The following is a 22,712-nucleotide window of genomic DNA, read 5'->3' on the forward strand; positions in this document are numbered from 1 at the left end:
CAGCTGTACAATGTGTTCGGCACAAAGTACTGGCCCTGTTTTTCTCACGTGGCCTCTTTTCCTGTCCGGTGAGCTCTCCGGACACTTGTTTTACTAAGGCTGTTGCCAAAATACTATTGGTCTCCAGAGGAAGGTAGAGAGACCCAGTCAATATGTATGTCTAAAGGGGCCACTCAAGCACAAGGCAGGTAGTGTGTAAATCCCAGTGGCTCATTTGATGTTTACTCAGTTTACTGAGCACCATTTTTAGTTCATTTCAGACGTGAGTGGTTTTCTTCGACCAGTTTGATCCATTCCGGGGGATTCAGAGCGCCCCCCCCCCCCCCCTTTTTTATTTTTTATTCTAGCTTCATGCTTTCCTTTCTTATAAACACTTAGATGTGGGTAAGTTTCATTAAAAAAGCAATATTTTAAGCAAAAAGCTGAGAAAATCTCGTTATTGTCAATCGAGTCCATCAACACCCCAAAGCTTCACAGTCCTATACTTCGTCTTGGGTCGACATTTCATTCTCTGTAACATTAGGCAGTTTTGATTTATACGCTGTTTAATGTTTGTTTATCATGTTATTTTACATATGCTTATGATTACGTATGCTATCGCATGTTTCTGCGTCGTCTTCATCTGTGTTTTGATCAGGAGATTCTGTACTCTTTCACAAGATGCCTAATAGTGCCCCCTACCATATAACAGTGAAAACGCAGAAAGATGGCGAGGGAAAGAGTTAATTAAATCTGTTAAACCACTAAACATTTTATTTGATTTTAATTTAATGTTCTGAAAAGAACTGCTCCTAAGAATCAGTTGTTGAAACGATCTGGTTCATAAGAATCATTCATTCAGGCATCAGAATTCACTTATCGTGCTGTATGTTTGTATTTAACTTTAAATTTTAAACTAAACTGTTCATGGGAATTGAATTACACTGGTCATACTGGGATTGTGTGTGTGTGTGTGTGTGTGTGTGTGTGTGTGTGTGTGTGTGTGTGTGTGTGTGTGTGTGTGTGTGTGTGTGTGTGTGTGTGTGTGTGTGTGTGTGTGTGTGTGTGGTTTTATTTTGTTTGTTTGTTTTCTAAAAGGAACCACCCAAGAGAATCATTCATTTGCGATTCAGTTTACACTGTACATTTTCGATTCACTGAAAAGTATCTTCTCATAAAAATGTTATAGTTGGCTCCTGCATTGTACTGTAGAAGTGTACAATGTTTGGATGTATTAATGAGAGAAGCATGACTGTGTTACCAAAGCTCTGTAATCCTGGGATTGGACGTCTAGGCATGCTTGAAATCAGCTGACCCTTTGACTCTATGATAGCGCTACCACTGTGTCGCTTTGATACAGCGGAGCTTCGCTTTCATCCCAGCATGTTTCTTCTGCCTCTAAAACCTCATTAATCCAGCTATGGATGTTTTATACTCCAGGCAAAGTGGAGATGATCCAGCCGCCCTCTGCCTTTGCCCTCTCTGGAGCCCAGAAGATGCACTCAGATGGTTTGTAGGCTAGAGGCTCTCGTTTGCCAGCTGTGTCTTAATTGATTTTGCCCTCAAGCTCAGGATGAGCATAAGAAATGGTTGCAGGCAGGTGGACTATTGGATTTAGAGTATGTGTGTCCATGTCTGCATGCACCCCACTGACCCGGTTCTAATTTTATTTGAGGATATACGTTTTATGTGTGTGTAAATACAAGGACAAGAGTTCGAGAAGCATTGGAAATTTTGTTTCAAAGTTCAAGAATGTTAAACTTTCTATATTTAGCAGTAGGCCTACCTGTTCTGCTGTCTTCATTTAAAAGTAGTCATTTAAAAGTGATGCGTTAGTGTTTTAAAAATCTTTAAGATACAGTACAGGGCATTTGGCTTACTGCATTAGGGGCACCAAAACCAATTTAGGTTACACAGGAAGAACCTCAACAGATTGCGTCCCGAAGATTTCTAATAAAAAGCTGATGTCCAAATCATTATGTATTTTGCGCACTGCTTATTTGCAGTTAACTTTTATAGTGCATTAACTTGCCAAATGAGATTACAAAATGTCAAGTTTACCATCACAGCTGTCATGCTGAAATATCTGGAAATATGCCAGTGACGTTTATGCAAATGTACTTTGTATGGTATACTTGAAATTGATTTGAGCTAGTGCAAATAGCGCATATGTGTCTGTTACATTGTTCTCTAGATTGAAAACCATAATATATAAATGTAAATATGTGCTTAATCTTGTTTCCAAACATTTTATTAAAATATGATATGAGAGAAACAACATAATCATAGATGTATGTTCAGTTCTTGAAGTAAGATTAGCAAGCCACAGCAAATACATTTTCAGCAGAGCCGGACGATTATTTCCCCCCTGCGTACACACAGATTTGATATTCCCTGCTGGTCTGCTCTCGTTTGAATTCTTTTTTTCACAAAGTGTTTGTAAAAATGGTCTAGCTCATTATTATAGCGATTTCAGTCAACGTGTTGAACAACTTAATTGCTGAAACGCCAGCAAGACATTTTACCTCAGTAATTGGATATATAGCAATGTTAGGACATGTAAGTTTGAAATAGAAAAATACAGAATCGCAACTTTCTGGTGTACCATTTTATACAGTAGCACTTTCTCAGCTCTAATGAAAAGGAAAAAATATAAATAAATCTCAACATAATGAGTTGTTTCTCTGTTTGTTCTCACAGATATTGATGATTGTCAGTCCAATCCATGTCAGAATGGAGGCACCTGCATTGACGAGATCAACTCTTTTGTATGCCTGTGTCTGCCCAGCTATGGTGGAGCCACTTGTGAGAAAGGTAATAAAATAACACGAATGCACACTTACATGATCTGGTATAAACAACATCCTTTAAAACAATTCCTAGATTGATTCAAATGTGTTTTTAAATGGACAAGAAATGATATGTACCCAGAAGAAAAATCTATTGCTCAGTAGTTGCTTTTCCTAAGCTCAGGAGACTTAGTTGTGATTCTAATATATCACTCATTGTTCTATCAATAGCATTTCAAATGTTTCTCCTAATATTTCGTAGGAGATATCAAAATAGACTCAAATGAGACATGAGAAATATTTGACACCATAGAACATTTTGTGTCAGCGATTAACGTTAACCTTATTTCTGCATTACTTCACTCTAAAATATAGGCTTAAACTCTGAATGTATTGATTGTTTTTAACTTTGGTGCATTTGAAGTTCTTGACTTGGTGCACAATTTGTAAAGTTGTTGAGGTCTCTTCTAAACTTTAAAAGAGACAAACATGAGAGCTTCTCTAGCTGAGAAAAATCTGAGTCTATGTATGATGTTGTTGAGATCTTGTCTGAAGCTTAGGGGGAGACAAATATGAAACCCCAGAGGACTTGTTTGTTTACATAATATATATGTGTGTATGTACGTATATTATTATATTTATACAGTACACACACACACACACAGTATACACACGGACACATTATATATATATTAGGGCTGTCCGTTAAACGCGTTATTAACGGCGTTAACGCAAACCCATTTTAACGGCGTCAATTTTTTTATCGCGAGATTAACGCCTAGCAAACTTTTTAGTTTTTTTCACATGCTTTTGCAACATCTAGTAACGTTATTAAAACAACAACACCACCGGATCTAGCTAGACCAGAAACAAAACAACAGGCACGCCGCACACACTTGTTTGGGCTTGCGAACCGGCCAGATGAGAGCGCAGCGCCGAGCCAATCAAAATCAAGTAATACATTTATATGGTGAGATATGAGATGATACATGAATATAGTGACAAAAAATAATGCAGCTTCAGATATGAGCCTTCACACAGACAGGTACGGATAGCACAGGTGAGTCCTGTCAACCTAAACAAGCTGCAGTGCACCTGTACTGAGACGCAGCAAATGTGTGTAATCCACAGCAATGTCAGACCTCCACAGCATGCTTGCTTTCTCCCGCCTAAATGTGTTTGCTGTACCATCCAACCAAACATTACAACCAAACGTTCAGCTGCAAGGCAATGAAGCATGGGCGATCAATCCTGTCCCAGCCATGAGAGAGAGTAAGTGAGACAGAGAGGGAAATGGGAGTGAGAAAATAGAGGAAGCAGTAGGAGAGAGGCAGTCGGACTTGCGGTCGCTCTGGTGGAGCGAAGCGCACCTTCACCCAAATCCTCCCCTCCAAATGCAGACCCCCGGAGAGAGTGGGGGGAAGCCCTCCCATCATACACACACTTTATGTGTTGTAAAGTGGGCCGGAGAAGTGGGAGCAGTGGACTGGAACGGGCTCATGGCTGCATTCTGGTGATGAGAAAATGTTAATTTTGGTTGAACTATTCCATTAACATCTGGGAATACTTTCAGTGTGTAATATTTTTTTTTTATTTTTTTTGTACAAGTGCTTAATTACATTTTCGATTTTGATTGGACAAAGCATGGCAAAAGATTGCAGAGTGCAACAGTCAGGTTCTGAAAGTAAAAATCAATTTCAATTTCTCCAGAAGAACTGACTTTTAATGATCTTCTAATAAAAACTTAAAAATCTGTTCTTCTTTTGCAGAAACTTTACTTTAACTATGTTTAATGCATATTAATAAATGTGAAGCTACTTTATATATCTGAAAACTGTGCAATAACTTAAATTGTTTTTATTCTTATAATCAATCTTTAAATCAATAATTTTATGTTTTGACAGTTTTTAATTCAATTATATAATTTGCAGTGATTCATGGGAATTACTTGTTTTTGCTTCCGGAAGTAAAAATCCCAATAATCTTCTCCAGAAAAACTGATTTGAAATTATAGTTTATTAATCTTCAAATGACAACTTTATAGAAAAAAAACTGTTATTCTTCTATTTATATCTGAATATTGTACAATACATTAAAATATATTGTTTTATGTGTATAATCAACTACTTTATATCAATAGTTTTATGTTTTGACAGTTTTTAATCGTTGCAGTGCTTCATGGAAAATACTTTTTGCTTCAAATCAAAGTTTGTAATCTTTTGATTTATTTGGTTTGGAGAGCTACTTGATTTGGCTCAAATGAAAGGGAAATGTGGTGGAGAAAGCGGGCAGATACTAATATATATGCTGTATATTGGTTGTTTATTTTGCTCTTAATGTATATATGCAGGGGTGCACATAACTGGTACGCAGGTACGCATGCGCGACAAAAATCAGGAATGCGTAATGCCACTTGTGTTACTACGCGCCTTTGCGTACTGTCGCCAAAATGCAACCTAGGCAGTGTTAATTTAATTTTTTCACAGATGAAAATGAGACGATAACTAAATAAAAACCTTGTTTTAAATGACGACCACTATGACGAATAAAAACTAGACGGAAATGTAAGGGAGGGACGATTGGGGAAGTGATCCAGTCAGAACTGATTTGCGTTTGTGGAAGATGCGCACATTTGAATTGTAACGTGCTGATCTACCGAGTCGGCATGCGCTTCATGCATGTCTCAAATCGTTAAAAAATGTAAACGTCTGGGAGAAAGAGAAGAGCAGACATATGGATAGATCTGAATAAGAGTGACGACGCGAAAGACAGCTTTATTCGGTATGTTTTTCTGTGCGAACACACACACACGACCCGAAGCGTGCAGCCCCGCACATAGACGCTGCGCGCAAGGACTGAATCGAGCTCTCTTTCGCGTCTGAATGGACAAATACACACAACATTATGTCTAAATGTCCGTTTTGGAGAGTATTCACGTAAACACAGTCGGTTATGTCTTTACAGAACGTACCGTGCATCAGTGCAATTGGATCTGCACACTCTTAAAGTGACAGTGCGTAATAAACCTAATGCCTTCTGTACACTTAATATTGATCAAACAACAAAATAAAAAGAGAAAATTCACTGCTCTTTAATATCTTTAATAAGGATTAATTATATTTAATTTATACAAATACATATATCTGAACAATCAAATAACACTTCAAATAAAAAAAAATTCTATCATTTTAGGTCGTTCTTTTCACGCTGATGTAAATTTAAGTGTTCGTTTATTTTTATTTTATAAGTTTGGTTTTAGTTAGTTATTTTATGCTATAAAAATGGAAATGTGACGTCATGATTGACAGCTGTGGCCACGCTACATATGGGGTGAGTACCAAACACCATCTCCTGGTCCTCACCTGAGTAACTCACTGAAAAAGTTATGTGCACCCCTGTATATATGTATGACATATATATGACACTCACGACACAGCATATCAGGGTTGCATCACCGCCTTGTCATGATTTCTGTTAAACATAAATTCCTTACCTGGAATAGCATTTTTAAATTACATCTCGAGAGGACCAATATGGATGTTTTTGTGCGAGAACAGTGGTTAATGTACAATCACGCACACCTCTTCAATAAGAATGATCAAAGAGGAGCTGAAGCCCATGTCAGGTTAATTTGTTTGCTCGCCCAGTCTCCGGTGTAATGTGATTCAAAGACTGTCTGTTCTCATCACAACCACATCAGTCCTTTGAAGCTCACCTGCTTCCAACAGAAACCTCCAGTTTCCATGGCGACCACTACCGATGTCAATACACCTACAACACCACCAAACCATCAGGTTCAAAGGCCAGCTGTTCGATACACAGTGTAGTGTGTGTATCAACAGACCCACTGAGCCAATTAATATATTATGCTAATTGCAACTCTTCCGGATGCTCAAATTGAGATAAAAGCATTTTTGAACGCATTAAAACATTGCATTAAAACATTAATAGCATTTCACAGAGATCCCTAATGTATTTTTTTTGTTGGTGGGTCTTTAACTCCATTGTCTTTTACGCCATTAATTTTCCATGAATCATTCACTCTGAAAAAAAATGTAGCTTCTAGCTCCTGTAATTTAGTCTCGAACGCTTCCCTGCCAGTTACTCCCTCTAAATCTACTCTTGTCAAATCTTGAGGAGTACATGTACCTGGCAATTTCTGCTCAATTGGCTTTCTTAAACTCAAGAAATCGAACAAAATGAACTGCATAAACATGCATGGCATGCTACAAACTTCCTTTTTTCATTGTGTGAAGCGAATCAATTGCGAATTGAATAAAAAGTTGATTAGCATGTGACATGCTTAATTAATCCCAGAGCTGCAGAATGCACCTCAAAACATATTTCATGCCACTTGTGTATGTTAATATCATGCAGTTGTTCAATTCTATCACTTCTCTTTTTAAATCCCAATCCGTAACGTAAATATTTGTTCAGAGAGAACAGAAAGTGCCTTTGGATAAAGGTGCGCAATCCCGAGTGAGAATGAAGGGACATTAATGCCGCCCGTGGCTTGCCGAATCACAATTTTAAACCAATGCTTTCCATGCAGTGAACCGCCTGCGAAGACTTCCAAACCCCACGCACACAATTTCTGCATATATCTCTCCCTTCCAGCTCATAATTTAGTGAGTGCAAGCAATTCCCACCAGATCTGCCTGACTGTGAAGTATTTGTTAAGTCAAATGTGTGGAGAAGATTTATGAGCTGGAGTCATGCCTGATGCTTATTAACTTAGATCCACCACAAAATCAGTTTGTCCTAGGCCTAGTGTGATGACACAAACATCTCAGCCAGTTTTGTTGTCCTTTTCACACAGCCTTACTATTAATTACAGGGGTTGGACAATGAAACTAAGGGGCCGTTTACACGACACCGTTTTCATCAGAAACTGGGGGACTGGAAACTCAAACATTTGAAAACGGGTTTCAAAGTGCAAGTTTTTAAAACGATACCATTATTGTCTCCATGTAAACAACAAAAACGTGAATTTGTAAAAACGGTGACGTCATTCGTATTAGGGGTGTAAATCGGACAGTTCATCACGATACGATGCCGATTCTCTCGAATTCGGTTCTGATTAATTCGGTTCGGGGGAGGAGATAAAAGCCCGCCCACACTGACAATTGATTGGTTGGGTCCTTACATGCGTTTCGTGAGGCACACACACGCAAGGTCTCTCGCTCCCTCTAGATTCCAGGAGATTTTAACTAATTTGCGGGCATCAGGGAGCCGCTATCAATATGCGGGAGACTCCCGGAACTTTCAGGAGACTTGGGATGTCGGTCAAAGTGACTAGCAGCCTTGCCACCTGACCTGAATACTGCGCACTGATTCGCTAAAACAGGTTGTGTTCACAAACAAGGGTGCTTGTCGTTTCTGCTGTAAAACCTGAACTTGCGATGCCTTGACAGTGGAAAATACCAGCTTTTGTGTCAAAGGGTTCAGTCAATCTTGGCGGGTGTCTATTTCAGCTGAGAAAAGTTATGTGAGGATATGGAGAGTGTCAAAATAAAGGGTACCGTATATCGATATTTTATATCTGGCATCAATGCATCGTATCGGTAGACGTTTGATCGATGCATCGATCCATATCGGTGTATTGTTACACCCCTAATGCTTATTACATGTTCAGTCTATAGGCGCGTCATGTTTCTTTACAAAGTGACATCGCCATCTACTGGCCGGGTATGAAAAACTTTTTGGGTTTCAGTACATCGTTGTCGTGTAAAAGTACGCTGAAACACTGGCCAGTATAGTGTTGGAGGTTTCACGCTTATATACTCCATATGTGCGGTCTGGTGGTCAGTCTTCACTGATTTTACATTCCATAAGTAAAAGCAGAGTGTGAAGATTGAATTAGCAGAGCAATGGAACAGCTGTCCATGAATTATTGCAATCCACACAACATAATGGGAGAAATATCAGAGTTCAAAAGAGGACAAATTGTTGGTGCGCGTCTCACTGGCTCATTTGTGACCAGGACAGCAAGTCTTTGTGGTGTATTGAGAGCTATGATATCCAGAGTAATGTCAGCATACCTCCGTGTAGGACGAACCACATTCAACAAGCGTAACTGTCGATGCAAGAGGAAGCTGTCTGAAAGAGATGTCCAGGTGCTAACCCAGATTATATTAAAAAAACATAACCACAGCTTCCCAACTCACTGCAGAAAGTCAAAATTTTCATACAAAGTCAATATTAATGGGCGGGCTGTTATAGCCCAACCTTTGGTAATTCGTGTCAATGCCAAATGTTGGTTTCATTGGTGCCAGCAGTGCAAATCTTGGGCTGTGGACAATGTAAAACATGTATTGTTCTCTGATGAGTCCACCTTCACTGTCTTTTCCACATCCCAATGAGGCTTAACACCCGAACTGTTTCTGCCCAGAGTGAAGTACGCAGTGAATCATTAATGATTTGGCCTGCAATTTCATGACAGTCCCTACTGTGCTTGATCGGCGCACCACTGCCAAGACCTACCGAACCATTCTGGAGGACCATGTGCACCTAATGATTCAAACATTGTACCCTAAAGAGGGTGCTATCAGCATGATAATTCACCAATACACACAGCAAGACTTGTGACATAATGCTTTGATGAACATGAAAGGGAAGTCCCATGGCCTGTATAATGAGCCACTTTGGAGTGTTTTGGAGGAGCAAGTCAGAAAACACTTTCCTCCATCACAGCAAGCACTGGAAGAGGAATGGATTAAAATCCATCTGGCTACTTGCTATTTCCCAAGACGAATTGGTGCTGTATTGACCACAAAACGAGGCCCTGCCTACACCAGTAAAATATTGTGGTCTAAAACCAGGTGTTTCAGTTTCATTGTCCAAACCCTGTATTTCACAACACAGCTCCCCCCATGGTTGGGATTTATTTATTTCATATATTTATGAGATTTTCTTTTGGAAAATTGAATCTGCATCCTTAGTTAGTCTTTATACTTACAGTGCTCTTTCTTGAGTTCAACAACATAACACAGGCTCTGGTGGGTTTTTAGTTGTTGTTGTTATTTTATTGTCATTTTATTTTAGGTAATTTTTTTATATTTTTTTCTGTGTCTGAAGGGGCCAAGCCAAAAATTGCTAAATATTTAGTGGTCTTTTAATGGTCTTAACAATTTTAGTCACACATCACTGGTCAGGAAATTAGCAAGAATTGCACAAATACTGTGAATAAAGTAACTTAGCAGGCAATAGCCTTCCTCTTTGTTATCTTTAACTGTTTAAGCAGTGTTGCAGACAGCTTTTTACAGGAAGAAAAGTCAGTGTTCTTTTAATCAATGTTAATGGCTTCAAACAGTTCATGCATAGTTGAAAAATGTCTCCCAGTTAGTTTGAGTTTAATATGAGACCAAATATTCACTATAGGGTTCAAATCTGGACTCGGACCAGGTCAAAACATGAGCCTCAAGCCACTTCTTGGTTGTGTTTTCAACTTGGGCATGGTCTTGGTTGAAAAGTAACATATGATCTTTTATCATATCTCTTTTATCATAACATATCTCTTTAGATAACAACTTTCAATTTGTGTGAAGCAAGCTATTCTGCAAAATTCTCCTGTGCTCCACACAGCATTAAATTACTTTTCTTATATATAAATTGACCTCAGTAAGATTTTCTGTCTGACGATGGTGCTTTCAGTAGATGCATCTGAAAATGCGCCATGTTGTCTCAATCCATTCTTTCATGCTAGAATGCTGAATTTGTCAATATTTATTATACATATTTGGCAGGTTATTTTTGTATCTGGCGGTTTGACTCATATTGAGGGAAGAAAAAACACACATTTTGTAAGAAAACAAGCAGGAGATCGGATGAAACACTCACAATCGAGTTAAACAGTTTAATCCGAAACAATTAATTGATACAGAATTTTAGCACTTATTACAGATGCACTTATAATGAGGTAGCTGAATGTATACGTTACCCCACATATCTGGGGCATTTGTGTGACATTTTTCCCCAAGCCCTGATTATTTTCTGTCCCCAAAGTTTGCCTATACTGGAGAAAATGGCTCGTTATTGAAATCTGCGTGCTTGTAAAAAGGTTAAACAATGCACTAATCTAACCTGACGGCATTTTCTTTTATCTTGAAGGAAGTTTTGTCAAGACTAGCAGACTGATCGACAGCTGAAAAGAGTGGCGGGGATGTTACATGCCGTCTAGTGTGAGCTGGGGGGGAGTCAGATCTGAAAATAATCAAGACAGACAGAGAGCTGTACCACTGAGGTTCTGCTGCATCAACTAATATTGAGCACAGCCAGATTAATTATGGCCTTCTGGGTCTTTAGATAGTGTTTGCACTAATGAAGATTTCTTAATTATAACATCACATCAACAGGAGCGCGTGGTGAAGAGTGCTAAAGAGTTGAGTAGAGGTACAAATTTCCAGCTTGTCTTTTTTTCCCTTTTAATTTTTTGCTAGCATTTTTTTATATCAATGCCAGTAAGAATCCCCCTGCCCTTATAAATATGATATATATATATATATATATATATATATATATATATAAACCCCCCATATGATATCAAGTATAGTATATTTAATAATATTATATATTTGTATTTGACATCAGGCTGTGGTCGGATTCTTTGTTTAGCCAATCAGAAGACACTTGCTGTCTTAGTTCATTTGCATATTCCATATATGGCAAGTTGGAAGTTGAAGGTGTAGTAGCTAAAGCATATTAATGAGGTTTAAGGACATATTCAAAATAATTAACAGTTGTCGCATGTTAGTTTGTTGTTTGAGTTTGTAGGGTGGATTTTGAGTCATTCCAAAATGTCTAAAGTCACTCTTAGACTAGTATTATTTAGATAAGTGGTTTTCAATCCTAGTCTTGGGGACCTACCAGTCTGCACATTTCCAATGTCTCTCTTATCTGACACGCTCAGATCAGTTCATAAAGCTCTCACCTAGTGAGCTGATGACCGGAATCAGGTGTGTTAAATAAGGGAGACACAAAACGTGCAGAGCAGTGGGTCCTCAGGGCCAGGATTGAAAACCACTAATTTAGATAAATAATCAACATGGTTGAGTTGTTCTGGAGAGTTTTTCGGCATAGGTCACACATCGATACACTACCTAATAACCTATGGTATCAAGCTTCAGTCTTCATGCATCAGAGAGCCACAGCATTTCTTTCTTTCTTTCTTTTTTTTAAGGTTGCCAATCAGGGCTGTGAGCCAGTGAACAATTTCTCCCTACTGTTGGGGGGAATATGATGAATGCTGCAGAGTGTTAGTGTTACTGAGGCAGCTGGAAAAAGAGGAAAACATTTTAGGAAGACTTTCTACTTGGCAACTTTCCTAGTCTTGTTTCATCAAATTAATTGTTGAAGTTTGGCACTAAAAGTGCACAGAATTCCCAAAACGTAGTTTGGCGAATAGATTTTGCAGTCTGAACGCCTCTGTGCGGCAAAGACCAGCTTGAATTTCCAGACGGGGTTGATACAAGTTACTGGTTGTTTAGTGCTATATCACACACAGTAATGCTGGCATTTTAGGTTTCTTGTGGGTCATAAAATATCTTAAATATGTTTTTCAATCTTTAAGGCCATATAAAAACTCCTCATGATGTCCCAAGGGGTATTTTACATTAATTATACTTAGTTTTAGTAAGGCTTGTGTGCCATTCAGCTTTGGATTGACAGTGCCTTAAAAGTAGACTTAAAATGAACTGAAATTCAAAGATATTCTTTGAATATCTGTAGTTCTGAATTAGACAAGCAAGGTTCAAGACCAATTCCGAATGTTTGAAAATAGTTTGAAAATGGATGGATGGAGTGAGTTCAGTTTTTTTTAATGGCTTGACTCATTGTATGTGCTTTAAATGTTATGTTAATTTTTCTGAGTTTAGGAAATCCTAAATCAGATCCTGGATGGATCCTATACCAGTTGCAGAGCCGTAAAGCCAAGCGTCGTAATGGGCTCCCCGCGGACGGCCTGTAATTGCTCTCTATAAACCTTGTGGTTGTGAGTGTGAGTGCATGAAACCCGAGTGCTTTCGGCTCGCATCAGCTTTAACAAGCGCCATCCCCTTTAAATCAAGTGTGCCAACAGCCCGTACCGTTGAGGCTATAAGCATGCATCTCCCTGGCAGTGTTTTTTTCTCACCTATATGGATGGTGTCTGTGAACGAGCTGAAATGGCAACATGTTTGTCGCCCCTTGTTCTAGCATTTACCCCTCTGCTCTCACTCCATCACTTTCACATCTGCGAAAGTGCACTTATCACTCCTTGCTCTCGGATGATCTTGACTACATCATCCAAGACAGAATGATGTGGCCGAGACCGTAATCTTCACTATTGCTTCTTGTGTCTACTTGCGCTTGTTTATGGCCTCCATTCTCGCAAAGAGCAAAAACACGCTCCAATAAAATGGCGTCACCTGAAAATCAACCCACCAAATGCTTCATCATCTGGGGTGTCGAAAACACAGCACTAATATATCACATTGTGATGGGAATAAATGACCCAATCACTCAGTTGGAAGCACTTGCCCTTTTTATTTTTAACTGCTGCTCATTCACTTGCCATGCATTAATCACGAAAACGTGCCAACCGTCAACTTGACGCTCTAAAGAAGCTCCAGATAAACTATAAAGCTATAAAGCTAGCCTCTCAAAGAAGAATGTATTTATTTATTGTTATTTATTTTAATTTAAAATTTTTTGGCCCTATCAGACCTGCAACCCATTTTTGGTTCATCCACCAGTTGAGCCTCTCAAAGAAGTAACAAATGAACAAGGACTCTGCTCGGCTACTCTTCCACAGGTCTCTGTTTGCAAATATTTAGGACTGGTTTAATGTGCGCAAAGTCTGCCGTGAGCAATATCATCTGCTTTGAACACCATTGGGCTGCTTTCTTCAAAGGATTGCAACTCCCACTAGGCTTTGGGGCGAAGGCTTTCAGGTAGAGGACTGGTGATAACTGCCCATTCCTAATCCAGGCCAGGTGCCAAGGTATGCCAACGGTGACTTGTAATGCCTCCAGCATCTCTATTCTTCCTGCGACTGGAGATAAGAGAGCAGGCTCTGCTGGGGCGCACCAATTTGGACACGTTCCCACTGTATTACAATACACTGTCAACATTCCTGAATGGATCCGGAAGCTTGTACGCAGTGTGGTTCCGGTCTCTTGGACTGATCAAATTGCAATGCTCAACCGAGTCTTACTGCTCTATATTTTCATTCACATAGTTGACATAACTTTGATACACAGCAAGAAACGCATTTAAATTTACGTTTAGCATTGTTTTTTTCCATGCCATTCTCAACCCTATCAGACCTGCAACCTATTTTTGGTTCATGACCCACCAGTTGAGATTGTTTGCCACATTAAAGATTAGCTCTTCCCTTATAGATTAGCTAACACTGTTCATCCTCTTTTGGGAAACTTGACATGTTGTTCCAGCCTCAGCAGCAATAAAAAAGAGCAGCCAGTTTGTTTTCTCCCTAGACAACAGAAAGCCACTTGAATGCCAAAGCATACGAGAGAGAATCCTTTGTTCTGGGCAGTGTTTTCTTTCAGGTTAGCTTTAGGCTAGATCCCTCTGACTCCGGTTAAATGAGGCTGCTCTCAAAGTTTAGCTCTGAATCTCTTGAATTAATGGTTTTCAGGGAATGGAAACAAGTGGAGGATACAAAGCAAGAAATTCTATGTATTTAAATGAAAAGGTTGTTTTAGCAAACAGCAATCCTTTCAGCTCTGTTAGTAATATGCCTAAACAGGAACCAAAATTATTATTTTTATTTGCCAGGTTTTTAGCTACCAAAATCAATTGTTTTTCACATTTGCTCTTGTAATTCTACATTTTGGACATGCTGACATTGATCTGCAGTGTAAAATTGACTATTTTAACCAGCTTTACCAAAAGAAACCTATTCTGGTTTACCAGCACCATCTAGGATTGTATTCGTAATGGAGAAAAGCAAATTATGGTTTCATTTTCATTCTGATCAAGACAATGAGGAAGTAATATGATTGACAGTTGGCGTTAACATTTTGGACACGTAGACCCATGGCGACTGCAGTGATCGTGGCACCTTAAATACTGTCTTGCGGTACATTCTGTTCCTCTGCCCTGTGTTCAGGCAGCTCTCGCACCCATCTGCATGCTAAACAGAGGCCCATACGGGCCAATTTGCAGCAGCCAATTTACCAATGTCGCTTTAAATTTGCTAGGAGTAAAAAAGGCAGCAACATGCTTGGAGCTTCGTGAAATGGGGAGTCTGGGATGGCTAAAACCTTCACCCTCAAACACATACACAAATGTACGAAGCCACACACGCTCAGAAAAGTAGAGATTTTCTGTTCGTCGTGTACCCAGATGCGGTAGAGTCCCAGAGGGTTAGAAAGAGGCAGTTCTGACAAGGATGTGACAGGGCTTAATTAGCCGTTGAACTTAGCTGCAGAAGACGTTTCTTTAGATTGTTGTCATTTGAATAGATTAAGACATGATTTTGCTAATGCTAAACTGCTTATGCTCACAGCCATGGATTAGAGTGACACAACAAAGAGAGGCGAATAAAACTCATGGATGTGTCACTTCAGAGGAGCTAAAGTTGAGTGCTTAAGTAGGCTAGCATGTAGCTATGTGTGAGATTATTGCTGAATGGTCTTTTCAAACACCGTGAAAAAAACAAATACTAAGAAAATCATGCTAATCTTTCATTCAGTTAAACTTTCACTCACATTGTTATACTAATTATAATGCTAAAAGCTAACAAGTTGCATTTTTGCTAATGTCTCAAACACTTTTCTGTAACTCATGCTCTCTTTCCCTCTCAACCCAGATACTGAGGGTTGCGAGCACAACTGGAGGAAGTTTCACGGCCACTGCTACAGGTACTTCACCCGTAGACACACATGGGAGGACGCTGAGAAGGACTGCAGAGAGCACAGTGGTCACCTGGCCAGTATCCACTCCACACAAGAGCAGGACTTCATTAATGGTCAGTATCTACTCAATTTAAACAAATGCACAATTAATGTTCTGCAGGTTAAATATGCTTGTGCACTTCTAAATATAAACTTTTACACTACAGTTCAAAAGAAGACTTACCAAGAATTAATTAATTTAATCAAAAATACAGTAAAAACTGTAATATTGTAAAATATTATATACCGGTAATTTAAAGGTGCTCTAAGCGATGTTGGGTGACGTCACTTCTTGTTGACGTTCGAAGTATTGTCAAACAAAATGGAGGCTAGCTAGACCCTCCCTCATCCCGTCTGCTCCCCCTCCCTTCCGTGCTTCCTGAAACAGTCATGAACGCCACCTTTCGAAGGCTTTTCCGATGTAAATTCGAGACTTATTATTATCAATGTTAAAAACAGTTCATATTTTTGTGGAAATAGTGATGCTTTTTTCTCCCCAGGTTTCTTTGATGAATAGAACATTCAGAAGAAAAGCATTTATTTGAAATAGAAATCTTTTTTGTAACATTATAATGTATTTACTGTTACTTTTATTAATCAAGGATGCATTAAATTAATAAAAAGTATTAATTTCTTTAATAAAAACATCTTATCAAGCCCCAAAACTTTGAACGGTGTATATGAATCTAAAGTTTACAGTCTTTCTTACAGGAAAATGTGCCAACATTTTGATGACTCATCCTGGACTACACATTTTTGTCCAATCAAATGCTTTCATGACTAGATCCTTCTAAAATCAATTGCAAATGACTAGCCCAAACTTGCTGTTTTAACAGGAAGTACAGATAGGCGAAAGAACACTTAATTTCTCAGAATTGCATTATCTATTGAATATCTATCAATAGAGTGCAACAGTCAGAAGTAAAAAATCCATAAGGGAGTTGGTTTTTAACAATAACTTATTAAAGCCATACTGTGGACTACAAGATTGTTAATTGATGGTTTATGCTTTTATTGAAGCCGCCAGCCCGCATTATTTCAACTTATTTTTTTTAATAATAATGCTTAACACCAGAGCATGATTATTCTGTTGATTTCAGAGGTAAAAAAAACTATTACCCATGATTCTGCAAAGAATTGTAACAAGAAAATTGCGCAAAAAAGAGCTCTTCAGTGCCTGTCCTCTTTGATGAAGCACTGCAAATGATTTGAAAGAATCTCCCTACTCTCAAATCACTTAAATATATGCATATTTTGTAATATATTGAAAATATGTTGTTCTTTCCCTTACTAAGTACCTAAGTACACGGTCTTGAACCGTGTTTTGCATAATTTTCAAATACTTTTTTCAAATCAAAGTTCATAATGTTGTGGTTCACTTTGTAGCTGGTTGGGCTGATATAACTCTTATTATAAGACTTTTTAAAATATCTCTATGGGAAAAATACTTCAGAAACCTAGGCAACTGAAAAAGTGGGCGGGCTCTCAGTAAAGTTTCATTTTTTTTTAAATCCTCACTTCCTGTCATTTAAATTCTGCTTCCTGTGGGGTGTGGCCAATTAAATTTCACACTCATGATTTGAAAGGAAACCAATTATTTAATTCTGTATTTTGTGGAACCCTGTTTTCTATGGGTTATAAAACAGCCGATAACTCTGGCTAAACTGTGTTTGTTTCACCCAATTAGCTTTGACTAAAACTCTTTGCATAGCCTAGATTCATTAATAGCAAGCCACATAACTTAGATAAGAGACAGGGCTGCTGACCTCCCGCACGGCACAGATTGCATTATGTCTACCGCCCCTGGTCGAGCCTAAATCCAGCGTAATGACTCTCGGTGTGGCCTCTCACAGCATGCTGTCTGCTCACAGAGCCACAGCGCTCACCAAAAAGTGTGTTTAATCGCCTTGAAAATGGACATCTCCACCCCTGCAATAAAGGGGGCACAGCCATTAGGAAGATTAATGGGCCCTGTAATGATGTTAATCAGTAACACCATGATTGAAATTCCATTACACCCAGACCAAAAAAAAAATCCTCTCAAATGCATCTTGGGGACAATCTGATGGCTTCTGGCTTGAGCTTAAATTGTGATTGTGATAACACCATCGCTCGGCTCCCAGTGGCCCTGTAGGAGACATAAAGCAGAATAGAACCTAAAGGGGAAGCATTACCACTGCATTTTATGACACTAAGACCCTATTTACACCTTGTATTAACCTGTTTTTCAGTGGTCTTCCAGGTTGTTGGTTATACATGGTATGAATTAAGTCTTTCCATCAAATGTATGGTGAAAAGAGTGTTTAAAATATGTGCTGGATGTAATGTGCACAGAGTAAATGTAATTTAAATATGAAGCAGACTGAGGGTATGGAATCCATCGGGTCTGTCTGCCCTAGCTAGATTTAAAGAGGCACCTCTGGTTCACGAGGGCCAACCGGAGAACAGGTTCATCAGAGAATCCCTCTCAAGAGGTCCTGACCATGATGGACCTGCTCTGGAGAGCCAATAAAAAACTTCCACTTTCTTACTTCCAATTGGAATCTTGACCTCTGTCCCATTATATAAAATAATAATAATTTTAAATGTTTTGTGCTTTTAAAACAGTAATGAGCCATGAGAACACATGGATTGGTCTGAATGACAGGATGGTGGAAGACGACTTCCAGTGGACCGATAACATGGATCTGGTGAGACACATAATACATTAAAGAAATTAAATTTGCTATATATGTTTATTCATATATTTAAAACTAAATGTATATATTTAAATTGGATGTTAAAAATGAACACATATCGGCCAATACCGATATCGTGGCTGATATATCATGCATCCCTAATATATATATAGTTAAAAAGGAAAATATTGTTAAGTCTGTCATATACGCTACATAAAATTATAATGAGAACATGGCTTTTAATGGTGAGACTTTTGGTTTTATAATCAAAAATTTATATAACTATAACTGGTATATGTATATATATATATATATATATAAATCGAATCAGAATACACGTATCAGAGCATATAGTACAATTAATCACTTAGTCTAATCACAGTATGATAATACAGGCAGTATAATCAGATAGATTATGCAAATGTATGCACAAGTCTCTCTTTAAGCCATTTAGGTAGCCAACAAGTTTATATAATATGTTATAGCAGACCGATTAGATGTATCTGAAAACCCATTTGTAATGCAACAGATATATAAGAAGACGGTACACTAAATACCTAGTAAAGCCATGGGATTTGGATTTAGCCCTGAAATATCCCCATTCCTCCTCCAGCAATATGAGAACTGGAGGGAGAACCAGCCGGATAATTTCTTTGCGGGCGGAGAGGACTGCGTTGTGATGATCGCCCATGAGAACGGCAAATGGAACGATGTGCCCTGCAACTACAACCTGCCCTACATCTGCAAGAAAGGCACAGGTGAGAGAGAGACAGAGAGAGAGAGAGGAGGCTTTGGAAAAGAGGACAAATACTGTACCGCCTTGCTTTATACCTCACTGTACTGTTTCTTCCATTGCTGACCTCCTTTTGTTAACTTAATTCACACATCTTCATGTTCTTCATGAGATGTTCCTCATATCCTCTTTCATTTATATCCCTTCCTTAGATTTAAATACATCTTGCTTCTTCAAAGGCATAGTTCTGTCATGCCATTCAGAGACACTTGACTTTATTTCTTCTGTGGAACACAAAAGGATTCATTTTGAATAATGAACTGGTTACGCTTTTCTATGCAATTACATAGAATCAGTGAGTTGACCTCAAGAACCTGGTCAGTATATGATTTATGAACAAATCATTCAGACTGGTTTTGTGAAACAGATCGACGATTCATTGAAAAGATTTGACTCAAAAGAAAATGGAAAATGGAAATTTCTGTGGAAAATGAAAGGAGATTTTAGAGAATGCTTGTGACCGAACTGTTACTTTATTATATGTCAAAAAATACAATGTCAATGGAAAAGTTGACGGTCTGGTTACCATCACTCTTCAAAATTTATTTTTTGAAGAATGAATCTTTTTTGGGGTGTTCCCACTCCTACTGGTTTGCAACAACATGAGGGTAAATAAATAATTCATTTTTGGGGGAACTATTTCTGTAACAAAGTCCCATATTCCAAATTCATTCCCTTCCGTTATTTCTTTTTATGTCAGTTTTGTACAGCTTAATTTTCAGCAGTTCCACCTTCACCAATTCCTCTCACGTCTTTCGCAATCAGACAAGGACCTCAGCAATAACTGTCACTCATTTTGTTCTGAGGATGTGATGGTTGGTCCTCAGGAGGGCTGTGTGTTCAAAGCCTCGATCATGACATGACGGACATGACTGGTTCTCTTCAGACACTTTTAACTGTCTAGGTCTAACGCAGTCTGCTTCACCCACACCACTATGGACTCATTAGACTTGTTTTATCTGGTAATTTACATATGAAGCAGACTGAGGGTATGGAATCCATCGGGTCTGTCTGCCCTAGCTAGATTTAAAGAGGCACCTCTGGTTCACGAGGGCCAACCGGAGAACAGGTTCATCAGAGAATCCCTCTCAAGAGGTCCAGACCATGATGGACCTGCTCTGGAGAGCCAATAAAAAAACACTTTTCTCACTTCCAATTGAAATTCTGACCTCCATTCCATAATTTAACACTCAATTCATTATTAAAAGTGCGTTTGAGCTTATGTGGTAGGCTTACTTTGCACGTGATAAAAACTTGAAAAATCTTCAAAAACAACACCATATTGGGTATTAGGATTTCAATCAGATGTCAAATTACATGTTTGACTTAAATATCTACTGTATATACTTAAAGGTGCATTGTGTAATGTTTAGGAGGATTAGTTGACAGAAATGCAATATCATAACTATGTTTTCAGTGGTGTATAAAGACCTTTCATACTGAACCGTTATGTTTTTATTACCTTAGAATGAGCCATTTTTATCTACATACACCTACATACATCTACATACAATGTAAGGTCCCCTTACATTGAAAGGTTTCTACAGTGGCCCTAAACGGACAAACGCTTTTCGTCACTATGTTGTTCTTCGTGGAAAGAAGCTAGCGATTAAAACACTGACACAGAGATGAACAAGTAACAATAATATTCACAATAACATATCGGTTTACTGAATAATTAAGTAAACCTAATTTCTTAATTTATCTTTGTAAAGAAACCTCATTGCTCAACTGGCTACTCTCTGCTGTCTCAGACGACGACATCTTTTCCGGACGGCCACCGTAACTTCCGTTGGTTGCAATTCGCAGCCTCATCACTAAATGCCGCTAAAAATTACACAGTGCCCCTTTAAATAATATTGCAGTGAAATCCATCATTAAATAAAAATGACATTTAATATACACGTTTAAATGAAACAAGTCTTATTGGCTTTCGGAGATGCGTCCTCTGATGGACCTGTTCTCCAGTTGGCCCTTGTGAACCCAGAGTGTCTCTTTTAGTCTTCCTAAGGCAAATGGACTGGACGAAAGCTAATAAGTTCTCAGAAATACACATTACCATGGTTATTGTAATGGTGTGCACAGGGGTTACTCTGGGCAGCATCCACTGATTTTAATCGATGGTGTGCTTGTTCAATTTTGAGCAAACAGTCATAAGGCTGGCACGCATACACAGCTCAGCCAGCTGTCATTTGCAAGACCACCTGGGAAACATTTTCAGCCACCACCAACACCACCTGCCTCGCTGTCCCTTTTTGTCCATCAGCCCTCCCCCAGTTATTCTATCATTCAAACTGTCACCGCTATTGATCATGCAATCCCTCCAGTGAAGCCTTAATACAATAATAGAATCCCTTAAGAGCGTAGAAAAGCAATGCATGATATTATCTCTTGAGATATGTGCTTTACACAGACCTAATGCCAGTATGCTTCTCTCTTGTTGTAATAGTTTGTATGCTGAGCTACAGATTTAGCTGGAGGTAAAGATGCCTGAGTCCAAAGTGTTCAGCACAGGTCTCAGGGTGATGCTGACTCAGTCCAAGAACCCCTATCTATGTCTCTGTTATTGAATCACCTTGACTTTTCCCTGCCAGTTTTGATATTTGGATGAATGAGGTGTGATGCATCCTTGGGCATTCTGCTCTGGCTGGTCGATATGGTAGCGCTGCGATAAACCACTTTTCTTTTTCCACTGTAAAAATGCTTTTACTTAGCGGTTGAACACAAAAGTGATCACTTCAAATGACTGCCGCATATAACATAATTTAAAAGTAAGGCAAATTTAAAATGTATTAGTTCAAATTAATTTATTACTTTACTTGTATGTTCATTTATTTTGTGTGGATGCAATTGCATTAGATTATATATAAGGGCCATCTTCACCATTTATTCAAATATTATTAAAAATGTATTACAGAGTTTTTTTAAGCATATTGCATACAGGTGAAACTCGAAAAATTTGAATATCGTGCAAAAGTTAATTTATTTCAGTAATTCAACTTAAAAGGTGAAACTAATATATTATATAGACTCATTACATGCAAAGTGAGATATTTCAAGCCTTTGTTTGTTATGATTTTGATGATTATGGCTTACAGCTATGAAAAACTTTTCACAATATTCTAATTTTGAATTTGGGGTTTTCATAAGCGGTAAGCTTAATCATCAAAATTACAACAAATAAAGGCTTGAAATATCTCACTTTGCATGTAATGAGTGTTTTTAATGACTCTACAAGATTGATTAAACTATCACAATATTTGTTAAAATATTTTATATCTTTGTTTTCACAGTAAAAAAATACTCAATTCAATGACATTCATACATTTTTAAGCATGGCTTAGTTGTCCAACTACTTTTTGAGTCCGCTGTATCTGAGTGTACAGTGTGTCCAGAATTGAGTATTGATTTGATGGTCTATTATTTATTTATGATATATTGCTGAATCGGAGTTGGGCTTGTGTGGATCGAGGATTGAGTTTTTTAAGTGTGACATTTGCCTGCTGTCCTCAAGCTAGAAGGTCACACTGCTTTCTCTCCAGACAAAGAAACCCCCCTGCCTGAAAAGGCATACAAC

At 38.4% G+C, this 22,712-nt stretch overlaps 1 protein-coding gene across 3 annotated transcripts in view; it reads left to right on the forward strand.

The window, feature by feature from the left end:
• Nucleotides 1–22,712, forward strand: part of ncanb (neurocan b) — a 140,315-nt gene that overhangs the window by 110,330 nt on the left and 7,273 nt on the right. For 2 of the 3 annotated variants that reach the window (XM_079593119.1, XM_079593120.1), the window contains 4 exons: nucleotides 2,680–2,793; nucleotides 15,580–15,738; nucleotides 18,272–18,354; nucleotides 18,956–19,100. In XM_079593119.1, the coding sequence (XP_079449245.1) occupies nucleotides 2,680–2,793; nucleotides 15,580–15,738; nucleotides 18,272–18,354; nucleotides 18,956–19,100 (501 nt within the window). Of the gene's footprint in view, nucleotides 1–2,679; nucleotides 2,794–3,899; nucleotides 4,325–15,579; nucleotides 15,739–18,271; nucleotides 18,355–18,955; nucleotides 19,101–22,712 lie in introns of those variants that run through there. The other variant, XM_079593121.1, reaches the window with a different exon arrangement.

This window comes from Phoxinus phoxinus (assembly GCF_949152265.1).
Source record: "Phoxinus phoxinus genome assembly, chromosome: 20".
In the NCBI taxonomy this organism is placed as follows: domain Eukaryota; kingdom Metazoa; phylum Chordata; class Actinopteri; order Cypriniformes; family Leuciscidae; genus Phoxinus; species Phoxinus phoxinus.